The 23,494-nt window shown below is 45.5% G+C and overlaps 1 protein-coding gene across 1 annotated transcript in view; it reads left to right on the plus strand.

Annotated features, from left to right (window-relative positions):
• LOC144680350 (interleukin-10 receptor subunit beta-like) overlaps window positions 1-23,494 on the plus strand; it is a 78,289-nt gene that overhangs the window by 36,296 nt on the left and 18,499 nt on the right. The window contains exons 2-4 of the mRNA XM_078541328.1: window positions 20,992-21,121; window positions 21,220-21,401; window positions 22,675-22,838. Of these exons, the coding sequence (XP_078397454.1) occupies window positions 20,992-21,121; window positions 21,220-21,401; window positions 22,675-22,838 (476 nt within the window). The remainder of the gene's footprint in view (window positions 1-20,991; window positions 21,122-21,219; window positions 21,402-22,674; window positions 22,839-23,494) is intronic.

Raw genomic sequence — 23,494 nt, forward strand, 5'->3', positions numbered from 1 at the left:
GTAATGCCAGACTAGCGGGATGACGCCAGGAACACCACCTGATGTCCTTGCACCTGATAATATGTTGTCGCGTGTGTGTTCCACTCACACATTTGGGCCTTTATTTTTCTGTTGCCATTTGGATTTTAAGGTGCCTTTCTGGCTAATGTTGCACTGTAGACTTTTTTTCCACAGATTAGGATGGGGTTTCAGAGCAAAAGGGAGGAATTATGGTCAGGATACAACAGCAGCAACTTGCTTTTATATAGCGCCCTTAATGTAATAAACATCCAAAGGTGCATCACAGGAGCATTGTCAAATGTGACACTGTGCCACATAAGAAGATATTAGGGCAGATGACGAGAAGCTTGGCCATAGAGGAAGTTTGAAGAAGCATCTTAAAGGAGGAAAGAGAGGTGGCGAGGTTAGGGATGACATTCCAAAGCTTAGAGTCTAGGTAGCTGAAGTGGTGGCTAGCAATGGTGGAGGGATTATAATTGGGGATGTGCAAGAAGCCAGGATTGGAGAAGTGCAGATATCTCGAAGGGTTGTGGAGCTGGAGGAAATTACATAGATAGTGATGAACAGAGAGAGGGAAGAATGAGGCCATGAAGGAGTTTTAAAACAAGGATGGGAATTTTAAAATCGAGGCGTTGCTTGACTGGGAGCCAATGTCAGTCAACGAGCACAGTGGTGATAGATGAATGGAATTTGGTGTAAGTTAAGGTACTGCAGCAGAGGTTTGGATGAGTTTACATTTACAGAGGGTAGAATGTGGGAGGCTGGTTAGGCATGTACTGGAATAGTCAAGTTGGGAAGTAACAAAGTCATAGATGAGCATTTCAGCAGCAGATGAGCTGAGACGGGGTGGAGCTGGATGATGTCACTGATGGTGCAGATATGTGGTCAGAAGATGAGCTGGGAGTCAAATATGGCACCAAGGTTGCGAGCAATCTGGTCACATCTCAGACAGTTGCCAGGGAGAGGCATGGAATCAATAGTTGGGGACTGGAATTTGTGGCAGGGACTGAAAGTCTGAAGGAAACATTTCTGCTCCTCCTAGCCCACAAGCAGTGCTTTAAAGATACTCTCCTCATGGATCCAGCCCTTGCCTCCTCTTACCTGCCACATTTCCTGAGGCTTGGGAAACCCAGCCGACATGAGTTAAAAATAGAAACACTATAAAGGTGAAGGCATGAACCTTTGTGAATCATTTCATCAACTGATTGGTTGCCCAACCTTCATCCCACTTCCAGTTTAACTGGAAATTGGGTTGAGGGGGGTTGGGGGGAGTTTGTTCTTATTTCAGATTTTTAACATTTTCGCTTGTCATCCGACCCAGACCCAAGCCATTTTGAGGTTTAAAATTACCCCCACATCTTCTGGGAAAGTGAATGCTTTTCAGAACTGTCTAGGATGGACATTCCAAATGGACACCCTGTAAAATGCCATTGGTAAATCACTAAATAGGATGAGTGGCATGTAGCCATCTTGCTTGATTCCTTATTTGAGAGAAATAGGTTCACAAAGTCCTCCGTCTACTCGTATGTGGATCCTGAAGCTAAGGTGCATATCCCAAATAAAATCCACAATTTCGCCATTAACCTCCACAGTTTCCAGCTTCCCTGTGAGGATTGAATGAGACATTAGGGGCAGAATTTTCCCGTTGGCGTGCGGGGGGCAGACACCGCACACCTTCGCATAAAATGACACGCGGTATTTGGGAAGGCGGGCGCGCTATAAGTTCGGATACGCACCCGCCATCAATGAACGGGCCAGTTAAGGCCCTTGAGGCAGCAATTGATCTCGATTTTTTGTGGTCCGTGCGATCTTCAGGACGTTGCACGGGCGCAATGGGCAGACGTTTGTATAAACCTCATCCATGGACAGGATAAGAGGGGTGAGTGGGGTCCCAAATAGGATCTTTCAGGTATTTAAGTGTGAAAGTTACTTATACATGCCTTTGTGAGCAGGAATACCTCAAAACTCATACCAGCTGCTAGGACAGGGATAAAAGCTTTGGTCAGGACTTTACAGTAGAAATTATTTTCGGGGCCTGCAGCTTTCAGGAAGCCTTCCCTTTGCCTGGGAATGGGAGTTGTGCTCTCTACTGGAGGCACCTCCTCTGAGGGGGAAGAGAGGGCCAGAAGTGGGAGGGGGCCAGGAGTCCACATTCAGCCTCCAGGGGAGCCACCTTTGGGAGGAGAAACACAGACACAAGGGGCGCAGGGCCAACAGGAAGTGCAAGGCGGAAGGGGCCGCAGAAGACGCCACTATCCTGCTACCAGGGTTTACAGGCGGTGAAGCAGCTACCTCAATATGTCTGAGGTCCAGTGCAGAAGGAGGCTCCGTCTCTCAAGGGAGACAGTCCCCTCCATCTGTCAGATGAAAGGCCTTGAGATCTCCGAAACTGTATGGGTGGACACCCCATGCCAGTGGCTCTAAAAGTCACAGCTGCCCTCAACTTCTATGCCCCTGGCTCTTTCCAGGGGTCGGTGCGTGATCTCTGCGGAGTCTCCCAATCAGCTGTCCACACTTGCGTCAAGCAGGTGACAGATGCTCTGTTCAGGCATGCATTGACTTTCATCCACTACCACTGGGACGATGCCAGCTAGACACAGCAAGCCAGAGGCTTCGTGGCCATTGCTGGCTTCCCTCGTGTCCAGGGTGTTATAGACTGCACACACGTGGCTAGCAAGGTACCAGCAGGTGAGCCTGGTGCCTTCGTCAACAGGAAGGGATTCCACTCCATGAACGTGCAGATAGTGTGTGATCACAGGATGCTGATTCTACAAGTCTGTGTAAGGTACCCAAGCAGCACCCACGATGCCTACACCCTCAGACACTCCCAGGTGCCGAGGCTCTTCAGTACTCCAGCCCAGCTTGATGGATGGCTGCTGGGTGACAAGGGCTATCCCCTCAGAAGGTGGCTCATGATGCCTCTCCGCCATACAAGAACAGAAGCTGAGCAGCGGTACAATAGGAGCCACGCCTCCACAAAGGCTGCGGTGGAGAGAACCATCGGTCTTCTCAAGATGCGCTTCCAATGCCTAGACCACTCAGGGGGTGCGCTCCAGTACCCCCCCAGATCGTGTGTCACTGATAGTGGTTGCATGCTGCGCTCTCCACAATCTGGTGCTGGAAAGGGGTGACGTAGCGGACAAGGGAGACGTAGACGCAGTTGCTGCGGATGCTCACGATGAGCCCGGCAGTGAGTCCGAGGATGAGCATGTACAGGAGAAAGCTAAGGGGGTTGACACTGACCCGGGCATACTCCAGGGAGGCAGGGACACTCGGGAGGCTTTAATCCAAATAACCTTCAGCTAGCCCACTATAGATGGACCTTCAACACAGGTCAGGGCTGCAGGCTCCACACTGGATAACTGAGTGCTAAATCAGTCTGGATATTAACATTTACTAAGGCCCTTGTCAATAAAGCTCAGTGTCAAACAACTCACTCATAACATCATGGCTTCCTGTCCACTTGCAGAAGTAAGGAAACACCCTGAGGCATGGCAACATGTCAAATTTTATTAAGTGAACAAATGTAACTTCATAAAGCAAAACAAAAAAGGTGTTGGACATCACACCAAGTCTTCCACAAAGTACTATGGGCCAAAATGAAAGCACCAGTGAGAAACCCGTGGTGTGCCTAAGGTGCCTTAAATTTATGCTTACGGGTGCTAAGTCTGGACGCTGTCCCCTCGCTGGCATCTGAGACAGCCTGCTCACTCTGCTGTCCTGTTGGCCTTGATGACCTGGGCGGGGGTCCTCTGGCCCGCGGAGCATTTGATGGCCCCGCCTGGGAGGGAGCGGCCAGCTCCACAGCTGGCTTCTCCCCAGTCACCGTGGCCTCATCAGATGCCACGGTCACTGGCAGAGGGGCGGAGGAGCTGCTGCCCTCATCCGGAGCGCCCTGAGAGGAGCCGCAGAGACGACAAGCAGCTGCTGCGCCGACCTGAGGTCACTTTGGACCTCCCTGCTCACCGTAGATGGATGGGCACCGAGCTGGGATACTTGGTGCCCAAACCATCTCCCACACTGGCACTGACCAGCTGAGGCCAATGCCACTGTGAGGGCTTGCAGATCCGAGCACAACCCCAGGAGGACCTGATTGTTCTCCTGGAGGAGCCTCTCCACAAGAGTCGCCACTCTCTCCATGGAGGAAGCATGGTGCTCAGCCATGAGGCTCGTTGCATCAGTGATGCTCCACGTGGACTCCTCCAGCATGGGCACCGTGCCACGCATTGCCTCATGTATCTCCGCTAGATCGTCCTGCATACCCTGCTGCACTTCCAGCGTTCGCTGCCTCACGGACTCCAGAGGCACATCATCAGCCACCAATCAAGCATGTACCTGGTCCCCAGCAGTCTCCCAACTGGCGGCGCCCTGGGCACTCTCTGTCTCTGCCCGGGCCTCAAGCGAGTGTGAAATGCCCTCGCTGCCATGCCCTGGGACACTAGCCGAGTAACTAATTCCCACCAAAGTGCTAGTATCTGAGCTGGTGCCTGCCTGTCTGAGATGGTGTGACGCTGGAAAGTGCATTTGCTCTGGGGCTTCGGCGTGAGAGGTGGCCCCTCTGTCTCCTCCTCCCGGCCCTGCTCTGGTGATGCTGAAAGGAAGAAAAAGGACATTCGATTAGTTACAGTGCAGACAATGTCAACCTGCATGCCACTCCCCTGGATCATTATGCGCTCATCCTTCCATAATCAATGATCAACCCACGTTGCTAACTTCATTCACGGAGCTTTCAGCAGTGTCATGGCTTCTGGGACACACATGGTGACCTGACTGCTTGCCAAACATACCTCCCCATGGCACCCCAGTCTCACCACCACCAGTGGACCTGAGGGCATGGCGCTTCTCCAGATCCATGGCCAGCTGCTTGAAAGCCATAAGGATAGCCAACTGGGCCTGCCCCCCGCCAGTCCGCATTTGTTCAGAGGCATTGTGCGCAGTCTTCTCCTGAAAAGGAGAGAAGAGCATTGATGTGGCACCACAAGGTGTCACTTTGCTAAGCAAGGAGGCACAAGCACGTGGAGCGCAAACACCAGCAGACTGATTGGTGCCCCGCCACCTGGAAGCTCCCCTCCCAGCATTTTAGCACCCAGAAAGGGGTTATAGCTATTAAATTATAAACAGTGGTGTTGTAAACTATCCGTTTACTTCTAAGATGAAAGGATAATTTTTATCAAAGATAACTGATCAGCATTTTTGCTTAGATACAAAGCTAATGTGTCTCCCATTGTCATTTGGAAGAGGGTGAGGAAGCCATTTTGAGATCAGGTTACAGGATTTCTATAAACCCAGAAATATCACGGATTGGGGAGTTGCAGTTTTGTCTTGTGTAGTCTGCAGCCAACTGAGAGGTGGAGAACAAGAAAAAATATAGAATTAGCCACCTTCAACAGGGAAAATGCTAACTCTAGTCTTCACCACACAGAACACGGGTGGGAGCTTGCACTCAGTTTGAAGACCAAGTTCATGAGGAGTTGATGGAGGCTGGAATATTTGCTGAGCTTGGAGCCACAGGAAGTAATCTACAGTGCAACCCTTACAATGAGAGACAGTTCTGGGATAAGAGGTTATCTGGCTGTGAAAGAAAGTTTAGAGAAGGTTTACTAAACTAATACCTGGAATGGGAGGGCTGTCTTATGAGGAAAGGTTGGTCAGGCTAGGCTTGCAACCACTGAAGTTTAGAAGAGCTAGAGGTGACTTGATTGCAACATATAAGATCCTGAGGAGTCTTGACAAGGTGGATGTGGAAAGGGTGTTTCCTCTTGTGGGAGAATCTAGAACTAGGGGTCTCTGTTTAAAAATAAGGGGTCACCCATTTAAGACAGCGCTGAGGAGAAATCTTTTCTCTCAGAGCATAGGAACTCTCTTCCTCAAAAGGCGGCGGAAGAAGGGTCTTTGAATATTTTTGAAGCAGAGGTAGATATATTCTTGATAAGCAACGGGGGTGAAACGTTACTGGGCATAAGTGGGAATGTAGAGTTGAGGTTGCAATCAGATCAGCCATGACCCTAATGAATGGCAGAGCGAGTTTGAGGGGCTGAGTGGCCTACTCCTGCTCTCAATTCATATGTTCATATGTTTGAAAGTAGAAAGGAACTTGGGAGCAACTGATATTTGCTATTTGCTATCAGACTTGTAATTCTGGGGAGAGTGATAAGCAACTAGAAACTGTTTATTTCTATAGTTTAAAATATAAGTACAATTCTGCTGTTGCTGATGGCCCACAGCGCCTCATGGTTGCCCAGTCTTGAGTTCCTAGATCTGTTCGAAATCTATCCCATTTAGCACGGTGGTAGTGCCACACAACACGATAGAGGATCTCCTCAATGTGAAGATAAGACTTCATCGTGTGGTGGTCATTCCTACCGATACTGTCATGGACAGATGCATTTGCAGCAAGCGGGTTGGTGAGGATGTGATCAAGTATATTTTTCCCTCTTATTGGTTCCCTCACCACCTGCCGCAGACTCAGTCTAGCAGCAATGCCCTTTAGGACTCAGCCAGCTCGGTCAGTAGTGGTGCTACCAAGCCATTCTTGGTGGTGGACATTGAAGTCCCCCACTCAGAGTATATTCTGCACCCTTTCTACCCTCAGTGCTCCCTCCAAGTGGTGTTCAACATGGAGGAGCACTGATTCATCAGCTGAGGGGCGGGAGGGGGTTGCAGTACGTGGTAATCAGCAGGAGGTTTTCTTGCCCACGTTTGACCTGATGCCATGAGACTTCATGGGGACCAGAGTTGATGTTGAGGACTCCTCAGGCAAGTTCCTTCTGACTGTGTATCACTGTGCCACCATTTCTGCTGGGTATGTCCTTTCCCACCGGTACTGTCCCACTGGCAGGGACAGTGGGACAGGACATACCCAGGGATGGCGATGGTGGTGTCTGGAGCATGAACTGTAGGTATGATTCCGTGAGTATCGCTATGTCAGGCTGTTGCTTGACTAGTTTGTGGGATAGCTCTCCCAATTTTGGCACAAGCCCGCAGCTGTTAGTAAAGAGGACTTTGCAGGGTCGACAGGGCTGGGTTTGCTGTTGTCGTTTTTGATGCCTAGATCGATGCTGGGCAGCCTGTCCAGTTTCATTCCTTTTTATCGGCTTTGTAGCAGTTTGATACAACTGAGTGGCTTGCTGGGCCATTTCAGAGGGCATTTAAGAGTCAACTGGATCTGGAGTCACATGTAGGCCAGACCAGGTGAGATGGCAAATTTCCTTCCCTAAAGGGCATTAGTGAACCAGATGGTTTTTTACGACAATCATCAATGGTTTCATGGTCATCATTAGGCTTTTAATTCCAGATTTTTATTGAATTCAGATTCCACTATCTGCCATGGTGCGATTTGAACCCGGGTCCTCAGACCACTACCCTGGGTCTCTGGATTACCAGTCCACAACGCCACAGCCTCCCAGGATTTTCCAGCCCCGCTGTGGCATATCTCCTCCCGACGGATACAGCGAGCCATTTAAATCTCCATTCAGTTCGGCGGGACTGCAAAATCCCCCCAGGCAGGAGAGGCCATGAAATCCTGGCCATTGTTGCTTTATGGCCAGAATTTTTACCTCGTCGAACGAGCGTAAAATGAAGCGTGATGACGTTGGGCGAGCGTCCCGACATCATCGCACACTTGTGCAATATTTCAGTCAGAGGGCACGCGTGAGAGTTGGCAACAGATCCACTGACAATTAAAAGGCCTAGTAAGGCCATTAAAATTCTAACTGAATTAAATTTTTCACTGCCCGTCCAACCTTACAGTTGGCGGGCAGGCGAAAAGGCCAAGCGGCCTTTGCACATTTTAGGATCTAGTAATTTATCACATTGTTTTTTTGTGGAACTGTGCTGTACATGTGAAAAATGGCTGCTGTGTTTCTCAACATTACAACAGTAACTGCACTTAACAAGTACTTAATTGGCTGTGAAACACATTGGGATGCCCTGCAGTTGTAAAGGCGCTATGTAATTTCAAGTATCTCTGGAGCTCTCATGATAACCATGTAAAGGTACAATCAATCACTTGAGTGCCTGTTGTTACATTTTCATCATATCACTCACATTTGCTTCTCAGATGATTGTGAATGCTCCTCTTTGTGAAACTACAAAATCCTTACTCTTAGCTATGGTCTGATCCTTGCAATCATGAGTTGTGCTCAGTTGAATGCTGAGGCACCTATGGAGCTGTATAATGTACTCTTTCCTTGGGACATTTTGAAGGAAGTGCAGCAAATACTTTCAGGTCTACTCTGTTATGTTAAAGTATATAATGACCAGAAATGCTTCTTATGCTTGCTGACATGTTCAGGGAAACTCCTAAGTGTCTGAACTGACATGTTCTATTTGTTTGCAGCCTCACATGGCATTAAAAACTAAGGTAGCATTGATCAAGCAATTTAAATATCAGCAATAGCTTTATAAGCCATAATGCCTACCCTATACAACCAAACTAAATAATGCAACTGCGGCCAAATGAAAACAACAAACTCAGTTTGACTGGCAAAGTCAGTTGATTGGACAACATTTGCTAAATAATCCTCAATGTGCTAAGAATGATGCCAACAACCAATTTAAGATAGTCAGTCGGGCTCGCAATGTGGCACATTTGTGTGTACTGGAAGCTACCTGTATTAATACAGAGGGTCCTATACTTTTCAGACAGAAAGAACATGTACACGCTTTGTGCCTGTTTCAGCGAAACAAAATGTGACAACCATTCGCTGGTTCAGTCCTCAGGGCAATTCCTTGACCATTCAGAGTCAAGCTGCCTGGTTTAAATTTCAAACAATGCTTGGCAATAAACTGTCAGTCAACTGGTGTATTCTCCATGGCAGCACCTCTACCAATCAGGGTCTACTTGCCTACCAATCAGCAATCTGTTCTCAGACAGAATAAACTGTTGTCCCCTTTACATTTGGTGTTCTAGTGAATTGTTCTGATGGGTGCAAACTGAAAAGCTTTGGCGAAAATATGTCTCTTTCAGCAAAACTGGCAAAGATATAAGTCTCTTGCTTTGCTGTGCAGCACTGTTGCTGCTGATGTATCCAGGAAGCATGAGTTCTTTGGGGTTGAATGAAAATGTAATAGATGGGCCTCAGGAACGCCCCGACCCCCACAGGCGTGCACCCCAAATTGGTGAGGAAGGGAGGGTTTGAACCTTCCTGAAATTTGGGTGAAATTTAACAAGGAATGGATCTGAAATAGACCCCAAATTGTAGCTCTCCAGTATGCCCTGAAGGTTAGCTATGCAACCCATAGGCAATTATTATAACATAATTATTGACACAGTATTGCTAGTGTTTGGTTAGTAATGTCAATGGAGAGTTGCAGTTACACTTTCTGCTGGGACCTCTGGGGCCATAGGTAGCAGAACTAACTGAGTTTCTCAATTGTGAAATTTGCAGAGGTAATAATGCAGAAATTAGTGATAAAATTGAATTGAGCTTTTACTATTTAGCACAGCCATGTGATTAGTTAATCTCCCACCATTTTCCTTCATACCAATGTCCTATCTTTCACTTTAAAAGAAGAAAACTCAAGTAACCTCCTATCATATCGATTTGTTTCTACCAATTGAGAAAAGTCTGATTGCTTTTCAGTCAGCAGTAGGCACATCACAGTTTGGGTGGCTGATAAGCAATCAGTTGTGCATGTGGTGTATAAAGCTCTGCTGTGTTACCCCTTCCCTGACCCACAAATGAATGCTCCAAAATTTGATAGAAGCTGCATCTTCCTGCAAGTTTTCAGCTTAAGCACATCGCAGCAATAGAGAAAAATATCTTGGGGCATGGAGGAAACAAAGCATGAATGCTCTCCCCATGACAATCAACAGCAATCACAGGTTTTATTCATCTGGACAAAGCTTTTTCTGCCTTCATTGCTCATCTCTACTCCCCATGGTTTTGGCCTCGTTTTAGTCGAAGCTGGTTTGTCAGACAGTAAACTACTTACAGCTAGTCCACTTACACTTTAATTCTCAATCCAAATATTATTTCATCCTATAAAGTCCCTACTTTGTTGGCCCTTCATAGGTTTATAGAATACAGTATTAACCTAGAGTAGCGGTTGCCTGAATATATCTAGATGTTACTCTGCCTTCTATTAATTAAATTCTTCATTCGCAACTGGTATCAAAAGAATGATTTCTAAGACTGTTCTGGGGGGTTTAATTTTCTTTTATTGTCAGACAGACATTGTCAGACAGTATTATTGTTAAGGACTAGGTACTAAGCTTAAAATAGACTATAATGGTAATGGCTGTGTGCACGTTTAAGATGTTTAAAGTGTTATTCTTTAAGGAACTGAAAGCTGTGTACGTTCAGTACTTCACTTTAATAGGTTTTGCACTGACAGTATTGTACAGTGTAACTGTCCTCAGTAGAACAGGTTTTTGCAGTCCCGGTTTAATCTCGCTTCCTTTACCCATGACGTAAAGTTCTCTGTTTCAGTTCCATGGAGCACTGATCATTTTTGTAATAACCATTGCCATTTTCCACAAGAGGATGTGTGAACCACAGCTTTTATAATTTGTTCTTGGGATGTGGCTAGCGCTGTCGAACCAGTTTTATTGAGAGTTCCTACCTGCCCTGAGGAAGTGGAGGGCCTTCTCCTTAAAGCATTGCAGTCCTCGTGCTCTCACATGGTGTTAGGTAGCAAATTCCAGGATATTAACTCAGTGGCCGTGACGGAGCAGTAATGTGTATCCAAACCCCCATGGTGCGCTGCTTGGAGACAATAACGTTTGATGATATGATTGCTCCTGGCCTGAATTTTACGTTCTGAGATCGGGACTGCTGCTGTCCCGTGCATGTGTAAAATCTGGTGTGGTAACGTCAGGGTTACGAACCCAACCTCAACACGGCGAAATCAACAGCTGACCCGCCATTTTTTTAAAAATTCATTAACAGGCAATTGACCTTGATAATAAGCAATTGATCCGAGTAATACATTGCCCACACCATAATGTGGTGGGTGCACAGGAAACATGTTCTGTGGGAGTTAACCTTCTTCAATGGAAGGTGCTGCAAAGGCAGATATAAAGGCTGCAAGTGAGACTGTGGCAGACGTTACCAGAACAGGGCTAGGGGATTTTGGTAATGCAGTTACGTTTATTTTTCATTCAATGTAAAACATATTAGGCTATTCTCTAAGGGAAGAGGAACAGCCGGAAAGTGTTGCAGGCAAAATTGTGCACTGCAGCATCTTTGGTGTACATCGCTGCACCCAATAGGAATAGTCCATTCTGTGGGAGACTCCTCCTCCAGTGAGGAGGGGAGAGGGTAAGGAGGAGGAGGGTAGCCAGCCAAGGACAGGTGTGCCCTGTGGTCCTGCAAGCTGGCTTACCTGATGCTGAGCAAGGGGCTGCAGAAGGAAAGCAACAGCAGCTCCAGGCAGACGGAGGGAAAGACACTAACCAGCCAATAGACTTGACTGGATAAGGCTGACACACTTACAGATGACAGAGTGCCAGTGCCTCTGAAGACTCTGGCTGTCCAGAGAGACAGTCACAGCAATCTGTGACATGCTTGTTGCCAACATTGCATCTAATTTTGTAGGTGGGCACCCGATGCTTGTGGCCTTGAAAGTCACAGTTGCCCTGAATATTTTCACCACAGGGTTTTTCCAGGTGTTATCTGGAGACCTGTGTGGGATCTCGCAGGTGGATGCATACCACTGCATCAACATGATGAGAGAGGCGCTGTTCAGGCGTTCCATCAATTTATTTCATTTGCTGATGACAACCCCAATCAGGTTGATAGAACCAGAGGCTTCAGCAGTATTGCCTGTTTTCCAGATGTGCAGGGCATAATGGACTGCATGCATGTGACCATTAAAGCCAAGGGCATTCATAAACAGAAAGGATATGATTCTCTTAATATGCAGATGGTATGCAACCTCAAGAAACGCATCATGCAGGTCTGCACACACGTAGCAGCCATGATGCCTACATACCGATGCACTCCCAGGTGCCAGGAGAGTATTTAATAGTCTGAAAGCTTTGGAAGGCTGGCTTCTGGAGGACAGAGGATATCCTCTTAAGAGATGGCTGACGACACCAGTATTAAGCTCACAGACTGCGCCTGAGAGGAAGTAGTCAGAGTATCAGATAAAGAGGAGGGTGAGCCATGCCGGCCAGGTGTGCCTGGCGGTCCGTTGGACAGTCTGGATGCCAGGGAGACAAGAAGGAAAAAAACAATTTAGACTAGTACTCTTATTTCCCAGTTTTTACTGATGTTCCAATTTAAGGTATACAAGGCCAGTTTGGACCAGTATTCTTTTTTCTCAGTTTTTACTGTTTTTTTCCTTCTGGGGACATTCACTTAGAAATGTGTCTGCAAGACAGCAACACCTTTTTGGCCCTTCCTTGCAGCCTTATCACCCTGTCATGAACACCGGGGCCGTGTCTGCTAAGGGCTAAGTTGAGTCAATAAGTAATGCCGTACAGAGGGACCCACGTGAAGACAAACTCCTTTAACACTATCTAATCCATCCAAGTCAAAACCATCGCATCACACGCAGATAATGCACCGATGCACCTGGAGCATCATGTTCAAATGCCACTCATTTAATAAATTAATAAACAGCATCAATCAAAAATCACATATAAAAACCATCAATGTGAACCCATGTATAGCTAATGTGATTTCTTGACTTGTTTCCAGGTGCTTCCACCCTCCCTGCCTGCTGTGCTGGTGACAGGCTGCTGGCCCTTTGCTTGCGGTGCCTTTGGTGGGCGTCTTCTGGTCGCCTGAGGCCGAGAAAACCCCGACAGATGATCTTGCGACTGAGATGTGTTCTCACTGGCGTGTGGATCCCTTAGATCCAACTCGCGCATACCCACCGAGGTGCATGTATCCACACCGGTGTTAGGTGCGAATTGAGGATGTGATGCTGCACCCTCTGAGGCTCCATCCTCCTCGAATTGTACGAGCCTCCACAGTCAGATGCCAGCAATTTCACCTTCCGACAGCCTCCCCAGTTTCCAAGACAGCTGCCCCCACCACCCCCTCTTAAGCAGAGTTAGCAGGAGAGAGCCATGCGCCCTTGGTATCTCACCGCCCCATGGCTTTCCTCCAACCTTGCCTTGGCCAGTGGATTAGCTCCATTGATGGGTCTCCAGTTGCAGGACCCCCTCCTCTAGCAGGGTCAGGATGGTCAGGTTGGGCTGACCACCTCTGCTCTGGCCCTTTCCCTATCATTGTGCACCCTGTTCTCCTGGAAATGGAGAAGGTCATTGTAATGACCATGCTGTGCTACAATCATGCCTTTAAATGTGTGGACAACGTGTACTTTCTCAGGGGCCAAGATTTCTCAATGCTCCTTGCCAGCTAACAGGTGTTGCAGGGCCACCCCCTGCCCACACCACCACACCATACCGCACCACTCCCCCACCTCCACCCCCCCCCCCCCCCCCCAGCCCCCACAACCCCATTGCCATGCAAAGTGGCACGTCTCCGTCATGACACCTTTTACTTTTAGGCAATACGGTAGACAACCCCACATTTGAGCCACTTCACACCCTTTCATCCAGGTCCATCTCTGAAATGGTTAGGCATTCACCCTGGCAGATCTCAAGAAGTCATTGAGCCTTTTCCAGCACTGCAGCCAGGTACCCTGGGCAAGCCCACTGCTGCTGACCTCCGCTGTGACCTCCGTCCAGGCTGCTTTTGTCTGGCTGGGAGGTCTCCTCTTCCTATCTTTCGGCATGAGGACCTCCCACCTACCACACAGCCTGAAGGAGGACTCACAATGAATCATCATCAAACCGTGGGGGCCGTCCTGTGTCTGGACCCCTGGCCGGCTGGTGGCTCCATTCTGACCTCTATGTGCGGAGAGACAAAGAGAGAGCGCTGAATTCGAGTCTTCTGACCAACACTTGCTACTCATATGGTGAATAGATCAGATGTATTCAAATGTCCTTTGCTCCCTGGGAAGAGTCCTGAATGATTCACCACGAGCACCGAAGTCACCCGCATGTAAATCCAAGCTCTTAACTGCTGCAATATTTCAAAGGAGTTAAAAGTCTTCTTGAAAAAAGCTTCAGCCTCTAAATTATGATTTGTGGTGCTGCTGGCGCGGTGCCATGCCAGGGGTGTGTTTAAATGGGTGGCTGTGACTGACCACCAGCTCACGCCTTGCCCCTTCTGCCCCCGGATATCCTGCCTTTCCATCGACAATTGGGCACACTGCCTGCCACTGCTCACTGCTGGTTTCCTGCTGAGCGACCATTAATTGGATGAAAGACGCATCATCAAGCGTCTTTCAAAGGCGAGTACAGGAGTCGGTGATCCACCCACTTCCAAGTCGGACTCCCGCCCGCCACTGAGCACTGTAAAATTTACCCCGTGTCTTTCTCGGGGGTACAGGGTAGGGAACTTGGAACTGGGCTGAATTTTCCTGGCTCCATGGTGGCAGGCTTGGATCTGGCAGGGCCAGAAATATAGGCCGGAGTGCCGCGTCAAGATGGCTCCCCAACGCGTTCCCACCACCAGGGAACTTTCCCAGTTGTGGGCGAGGGCCCGATCAGCTGCCTGCTCCACTGAGGTAACTGAAGAGGCCACTGAAGCACATGAAGAGGCCATCAGCTCAAATGAGGCAGCCTACATGTGGTAGTTGGTAAGGGGGGCGGAAGGGGGGGGTGGGGGGCGGAGAGGTGGTGGTGGTGGTGTGCCATTGGAGCCTGAGGCTCCATTCAAACTGGAAAGCGCCGCACTAGAAACGGTCATGACCGTGGCAGTGCCCCTTTCTGTGGGGATCTTGCATCCATCTGTCTGCTGGTCCTCACTCTTTTGGCCCCTTTTATATCCCCTATTTGTGGCCAGTGACTGGGAATAGAGAGGCCCTCATGCCTTCCTACAAGCTTCAGCAGTGCTCACCTCTCCCAGTAGGGCTGCTGCCGCTCTGGTGCTGCCAGCCCTGAGATTGGGCCGGCAGCAGCAGGAGCCTGCCCACCTCCTTAATAGGACAGTAAGCACGGAGAAGGCCAATTAGGAGGCCACTGGGAATATAGCTGAACCTGTATTGCTACCAGCACGTGCCATCTTGGGACACCCATTTACTCCCAACTTCAGGGTCCCAAAGCATGCGGGAAATCCTGCCCACAGAGTTGCTGCAGTGTATCCTGCAATTTGTGCATACTGCAGCCACAGTGGTGTGGGAGAAAATGAATGTTGAGTCCAGTGTCCGCGAAATAGTGCTGAACTGCCTTGCCCAGTTAAACTCTGACCAGTAATGTTGATGGTGGGAGATTCGGTGATGGTGATGCCATTGCAAGTCAGGAAAGTTGCTTGTGATTTTTCTCCTTGAAGGCGTTCTAAAGTGAGAAAGTGAGCCATGAATGTGAGCTGATACGTCTCAGCTCCAGCCTGAATGCTGTCTAGGCCCTGCTGTAGGTTGCTTCATTACTAGAAGAGAATGAACACAACAGCATCACTAGCAGACTCTCCGAGTCTACTTACCTTTGTATTACCTTCTGTGTGTCACAGGGATTCACAATTGTAAACAACTATATTGAATAGAATAACAATTAACAGAATTGCAGCAGTGACTAATTGAGCAGGACAGCTCCAAGCACACACGACCAGAGAAGCTAGAAGGACTAGCTTTTAACACCCATCAACAATAGGATGGTTGGGAACATTCTAACAAATGCATGAGATTTTGATCAGACTGCAGCTTTCTTTAATTCAATTATATTCGGCATTTAAATGAATATCTCACACATACTTCCACAGAAGTAATTGCCACTGTTGCCTTTTTCCTTGGTTATGCTTGATCAAGTGTGGCGATAGGATGTCAGCTGCGGTTAAACTGTCTTCCTCTGTTCTTGTACATCATATGCTCACCATTTGCATGGGAAATGAAGCACCCTATTCATTGTTGATGGTCACATATCAATAATGAGTATTTGGATGAGTACTGGTGGAGAGGGGAGGATTGGAAAAATTTCTGCAGGAAAAGATGTTTATTTTTGAAACACTTTGATGTGGCTGTTCAAGGAGACTCTTAAAATTAAACATTTTTTTAGATGCAGGCGCACTAATAAACTAAATATATTTTAACATCTAAAAACTTTTTTTAAAGTGCCTAGGAAGAAAGTGTGACTTGTGTTCACCAATGGAACTGGTAAATGGTTCAGTATAATTTATTTTAAAGTCATTTTCTGTTATTTAAAATTAGGCTACTTACAAGTGTTGGACCAAACACTGATTAAAAATGCACATTTTTTTGTGCTAAACCTATTTTCCGCTGTATTAATAAATCTGCACCAGGTTACCACACTTAAATAGATCAATGAATACTTTTCAATGCAAGGGACAAAAATCAATTACATCTATTACATTGACCGATTACGTTCGTTCACGGAAGATTTTACGTTTGCGACGAAGAAAATATATTTGCACTGCTGCTGAGCTATTCAAGTGTTTGGTGGTTTGTACTGCTATTTAAAGTTATTGAAGTCTGCATTCACATGTAGTGAATTTTTGGTTTTGACTTGAAGGGTTCAATTCATACCATTTGTTCCCAGTCATAGGTGCGGTAGGTTCTATCCCCCTTGGTCTGCAACTTGATGGGGAGAATGAGCGTAGGCAACACATAGAAGCTGTTCCAAGAGGATGGGCGGGGGGTGTGGGGGAGGGGTGGGGGGAGGGGGGTGTGGCAGCAGCAGAACACTATTTCTACCCAGAGGCTTCTGGAGCTTTTCTCCAATCTCAACCTCAGCAAGGAACATTATATGTGACGTCTCTACTTCAGTAAGGAAGTGCCCACTGAAAGTGCCACCTGTTGCAGTCTGAACTGCAGCCTCAAAGCATGGAGAGGGCAACATTGCCAGTGGGTTTGAAGGTGACCAGGGCAATTAATCTTTTGCACCAGGCTCCATTCAGGCTGGAGAGGCAATGTTTCCTACATCTCCAAATTGGCTATCCGTAGTTGCATGAGGGAGGTCATTGAGGCTCTATGTACAATGAGAGCTGAGTACATTTCATTCTCTTCTTCCCAAGAGAAGCAGGCAGACTGAGCATGCGACTTCACCAGAATTGTAGACTTCCTCATGGTGCAGGGTGCAATTGACTGCACACATGCCACTAAATTCTGAGATGTGTCATAAATGCAACAGGTTCTACTCCCTCAACATCCAGGTGATGTGCGACCACACTCAGTGCTGGTATTCTGGCAGCAGTCAAGATGCCTTTTTCTGTGGTTGTGCAACCACTGTATTTTCATGGAACAAGATCTCCCTGGTACCTTTCAGGCTGTTGTGAGGCCGTGCACAGTTGAAGCTTAGCAGAAGCACTGCTCACTACCAATGCTCAAATAAGGCCAAGCCAGGAAGATCAACTGGGTTAGGGATGCATCTTTGTGGCAGCTTTATGTCCTGCATCTCCCCATTGATGAAAATAGACAGAAATTCCCTCCTGGCAGTCAACATGCACAGCTCTGTATTAATGAAGAGCCAGGATGAATCATTTCATGCTAATTACCTGGACAATAACCAGTCAAATATTTTAGAGATTGGGAATTTCCAATCATAAGGTTTGTTTTAAATAGTGTTTGGCAGAGAGTAGGGGCACTTTTTCTCTTTTAGCTCTTTGAGAAATCTATAAGCCCTTAAGTCTATGCATTACAAATAAAACAAAAATGAAAACAAAATATTTTTATTTTGCTTTACTACCAAATCTGATTCTGGGAATTTTCTTGTAGATAAGGGCGCTGTAATGTGCAATATAGAACAAAATAAAATGATTAATATGAAGGTTTCTCCTGAATGTACAGTGCTTTCCTTGCAAATGTAACTATTTGAACTCAAATGAACATACATACAAACATAAAAATTAGAAGCAGGAGTAGGCCATTCAGCCCCTCGAGCCTGCTCCACCATTTGATAAGATCATCGCTGATCTGATTGTGGCTTCAACTGTACTTTCCTGTCGACCCATTTAACCTTTGATTCCCTTGTCAGTCAAGAATCTATCTAACTCAGCCTTAAAAATATTCAATTACCCAAGCTCCAGTGTTCTCTAGGGAAGAGAATTCCACATACTAACAACCCACTGAAAGAAAAAAATTCCCCTCATCTCCATCTTAAATGGGAGACCCCTTATTTTTAAACTGTGTCCCCTAGTTCTAGTTTCCCAAAGGGGAAACATCTCCTTGGCATTCACCCTGTCAAGTCCCGTCAGGATCGCATATGTTTCAATAAGGTCACCTCTCATTCTTCTAAGCTCCAATGGATACAGGCCCAACCTTCCCTCATAAGATAACCCCTTCATTCCAGGGCTCAGTCAAGAGAAGCTTCTCCAAACTGCTTCTAATGCAATTATATCCTTTCTTAAGTAAAGAGACCAAAACTGTACACTGTATTCCAGATGCGGTCTCACCAAAACCCTGTACAACTATAACAAAACTTCCCTACTTTTATACTTGATTTGCCTAGCAATAAATGCCAACTCCATTTGCCTTCCTAATCACTTGCTGTTCTTGCATACCAACTTTTTGTGACTCATGCACCAGGACACCCAAATCCCTCTCTATCACAGCGTTCTTCAATCTCTCTCCATTTAAATAATATTCTGCTTTTCTAAATAATATATAGTCAATCCTTTTTGATAGACAGGAGAGTCAAAGGTTATGGGGGCAGGCAGGAAAGTGGAGTTGAGACCACAATCAGATCAACCATGATCTTATAAAATGGCAGAGCAGGCTTGAAGGGTCAAATGACCTATTCCTGCTCCTAAGTCCTGTGTGCCTATTCCTCTTGCCAAGGTGGATAAGTTCACATTTTCTCACATTATATTCTACCTGTCAATTTTTTGCCCACTCACTTAGCCTATCTATATCCCTTTGCAGACTCACTTCATCCTCTTCACAACCTACTCTCCTACATATCTTTGTGTCATCAGCAAATTTTGCTACCACACATTCAATCTCTTTATCCAAATCATTGATATAGATTATAAATATTTACTGATACCAATGCCCAGCACTAATCTCTGTGATATTCCACTAGTTACAGCTTGCCAACCTGAAAATGATCCATTTATCCTTACTCTCTGCTTCCTGTTAGCCAATCAATCCTTTATCCATGCTAATATGTTACCCCCTACACCATGTGTGAAGTCACCTTTGATGTGGCACCTTATCCAAATGTCTTTTGGAAATCCAAATACACAACATCTGCAGGTTCCCTTTATCCATTTTGCTTGTTACCTCCTCAAAAAACTTTAATAAGTTAGTTAAACACAATTTCCCTTTCACAAAACCATATTGATGCTACTTGATCCCATTATGATTTTCTAAGTATCCTGCTCTAACCTCCTTAATAATGGATTCTAGCAATTTCCTTATGACAGACGTTAGGCTAACTGGCCAATAGTTTTCTGCTTTCTGTCTTCCTCCTTTATTGAATAAAGGTGTTACTTTTGCTATTTTCCAATCCACTGAGACCTTTCCAGAATCAAAAGAGTTGAGGAAGATTATAACCAATGCCTCTACTATCTTTCAGCCACTTCTTTTCAGACCCTAGAATGCAGGCCATCAGGTCCTGGGGACTTGTCAACCTTTAGTTCTAATAGTTTTCTCAGTAGCCTTTTCCTGGTGATTGTAATTGTTTTAAGTTCCTCCTTCCGCAGACCTGGGTGGCTTTGTTTTTGCTACGTTTTTAAATCACTAATGGAACTCCAGTTGCATTGCTCGTGGTGAGCGACTTTGTTTTATAATGAGAGGAGTATCACATCTTGTTAAAGACAGTCACCAGGAACTTATTCAGGAATTTGCCTGATCTGCCGCCATGACTTTGTCAGCAGATTGGTGGAAACTCCAGATAGATACATAAACAGGATTTCTGCCAATGTTCCTCTGAAATCATGGTTGCTGATCAGAAGAATCCCTGAGGAAATTCCTAAAAAGAGTTTTGAACAATAAACTGATCCCTCAACACTGCAGACTTCTTGACCCCAACTTGACTATATCAAGCATTATCACTTTAGTGAAAACATTAACATATATAATTATAGAGTATGATGTTACCATGATTAGTAACAAAGTGCTTAAGTGCACTTTAAATTTCATTACAAAAGCAAATTACTGAAGATGCTGGAAATCTAAGACAAAAACAGAAAACGCTGGAAATTCTCAGTGGGTCAGGCAGGATCTATGGAGAGAGACAAAGTTAACATTTCAGGTTGATGACCTTACATCAGAACTGACAAAAGCATTTCCATCATTTTATTTTTATATTGTTTTATATTACAGCGACTTCCAAAGTGCACACAATCAAGCTTCTCTTAAATAACAGTTTTTCACCAGGTACTGCATATCCCTGTTATAAAATTTATTCTCATGGTTCATCCTGGTGTCATGTGATTAAGGAGTTTAAGTGTTGTGCATGTAAGGAATTTCAGGTCACCACCCAAGAGGTCACTGTGGAATCCCTACAAGGGGCAGGAGTGGATAGAAGCTCCGTCTGTCACATTGATGTTGACGTCAGGCTGGCAGAGTGTCACCATCCAACATTGGACTTCACCACAGAGGAAATCCAGTGGAAACCTCTTCTCCTCCTAGTTTTCCAATGAACTAGCCAATTTGACTGTAATCCCCTGGGCCCTCCAGCTCAGGCATATGCTCCCACCCAGAGAATGCAATCTGTGACTTCTGACTCTATGACTCCCATGTCCCTTGACCATCCACCATGACTCCCCCTGATTGTACCGAAGGGTAAAACTTGTCAGTTCACAAAATGATTTTGTTTGGGCTCGATAGGGATTTAACTGTTTGTGAAATAGTCTGAGAAGCACCATGACTAGGAAATTATTTAAACACAATGGTCTTAAGTTTGGTTAAACCTAGTCATATATTTTTCCTTTGAATGAAACTACAGAATGTGAACACATCCTGATGGATGGTAATGCATTTATAGTAATTAGAGAAAGCTGGCAATGTTTCTTGTTAATGGATGACTCTGGATTCTTTCATCATTCTTACATTTAAGTGTTATTTCTTTTGCAGGGGATCATGAACCTCCTCCACCAGTGAACCTCTCTTTGATATCTCACAACTTTAAGACCATATTAACATGGGCTTATGTAAATGAGACATCTGAAGAAACAAACTTTACTGTCGAGTTCATGGACTACCTGTGTGTATATATTTTAATTTTTAACTTATTATAATTGTTTCAAATAGTTTGGAACATGATAAGCTGAAGAGGATTGCTGTTCCTTTTTCTCTCTACAGGACTGCACAATGGCAGCTGTTCCCATCCTGTTCAAACATTGCTTTGCATCATTGTGATGTCACCAAAGCCTTTAGTCTGAACCTTACTTCAGCAAATTCCTATTATACCAAAATCAAAGCAATTACACAATTTCAAGATTCACAATTTGCTTTCACAAAGAGATTCAATTTTAAACAGAATGGTAAGTTGATTTTGTCTTTCAATTGCACTTCAGGACACAGAGGTTTACAAATCTCTGTAAAAAATATGGATGGCATTTCTATGAATTGCAACTAGATAAAGCAGCTTTCAAATTAACATGCAAACATACAAAAAGGCGGCGGCGTGGAACTAGCTAAGTTGCTCTTGCAGAGAGCCAGCACAGATACAATGAGCCGAATGGCCTCCTTCTGTGCTCTAACCATTCTATAATTCTCTGACTCTATTCCACAATGACAGACAGGGTCCATTCAGCCTGTGCCATAGAATTGTGATACCTCGTGCATCACAATTTATACACTCCCCACCCCACCCAAAAGTTCTATCTCCCAGTTGCAACCCACTGCATTCCCAGCCAGCGTCATTTTTATGACAGCAAATCAAACCATTGATGAGGCTTCCAATAAAGGCAGGTGGAGGCCCTAGTTAACATTCAGAAGTCAGGGCCCAATGACACCATCGGCACAACAACATTAATTTCCCCCAGGGGGCCCCCCCTCTACCTGCAGCCCAGCAGCAGAAGCACAATGGAAGCAGCTGATAAGCCTGAGAGCTAACCCTGAGAGTAAGAGTGCTTCCCCACGCTCTGCAAGGATTCTTTAGGCCTTCCCAAACCAGACTTGCCCTGATTGCATCCATATCTGACTTTTTATAAATTCATTCATGGAATGTGGGCATCATCGGCAAGGCCAGGATTGATTGCTCAACCCTAATTGCCCTTGATAAGGTGGTGATGAGCTGCCTTCTTAAACTGCTGCAGTTCATGTTGTGTATAGAGACACCCACATGGATGTTAGGGAATGAGTTCCAGGATTTTGGCTGCCGAGGCCTACTCCCACAAGTCCCCAGCTCTGCCTTTCCGCTGCCAAATTCTCAGCCTCACTCGCTGGCCGGTTGTGACTAAGTGTCTGGTGGGACTTCAAGAACTTTTATTTGAGTGAGACAGTAACGTTAAGATCAATATAGTTTTATTGACTTTGTTCCTCAACTGAAAATATCCCAAGTTGAAGAAAAATCCGCCTGACACATTGGGCATCACAGTGCCCTGGTGAGCTCACTAATTTAACTGAGATAATAATCCCATTATTTTAAAAGGTCAATGCCACCTTTAAATAAGATACAAAATATGTCATACAGGCAAATGAAGCATTGATCTGCTAATTATTGTGAACAATAACTTCTTTCCTATATGCATCTAGGTTTCAGCGGGATTCTGAATGCTATTTAATTATGTATTGTTTCCATGTCTTACACAGCCACAATAGGTGCTCCCATGGTAGAAGTTAAGGTTCATGGACAACAAATATCTTTGAGATGTATATACCCTGTTGTTCCAAATCTGACTATGCAGGATGGCCAAAAAATAGACCACGACTTTAAATGTAATATTTGTGTTTGGCAGAAAGGACACAATGAATTGGTATGTACGATTAAATAATCAAATGTCATTAACAAATACTAATACGCACAATGCAAGAGAATGTAGCTTCACAATCTTGTCAAAACAATTAGTCCTTATTTAGTTATGCTTCTTATTTTGTTCCATAGAATTATAAAACTTTACAGCACAGAATGAGGCCTGTTCTAAAGCTATTAATTAAGTCCCATTCTCCTGCCCTTTCCCAATCTTCTTTCAAAAATGTTATTCAAATATTTATCCCCATCCTTTTAAAAAATTTCAATGGATTCTGCTGCCACTGCTCTTGAGTGTTCCATGCCCTTAAATTGCATTTAAAAAATTTCTCAACCTTACTTTTAGTTCTATTGGTGATGAACTTAAAATTTATGTCCTGGTGGTTACACACTCACAAAGCAGTGGGAATAACTTCCCAATTCACCAAAACCTTTCAGAATTTGGAATATCTGTATGAATTTTTTTAGTTTTCTTTAAGAGTTATGTCAATGCCACAAAAGGTGTGCAGCCAATATTTATTAAAACCACAGCAGCAATGAAACATTTTAACTATGAGAAGATATGAATGAGTAAGGCACCAAGTTCTCCAGTCTCTCTTCTCAATTAATGCCATTCAACTCTGTTGTCATCTTAGTGAATCTCTCCTGCGCCCTTTTCTTGGT

The sequence above is a fragment of the Cetorhinus maximus genome, chromosome 5 (assembly GCF_964194155.1).
Source record: "Cetorhinus maximus chromosome 5, sCetMax3.hap1.1, whole genome shotgun sequence".
Classification (NCBI taxonomy): domain Eukaryota; kingdom Metazoa; phylum Chordata; class Chondrichthyes; order Lamniformes; family Cetorhinidae; genus Cetorhinus; species Cetorhinus maximus.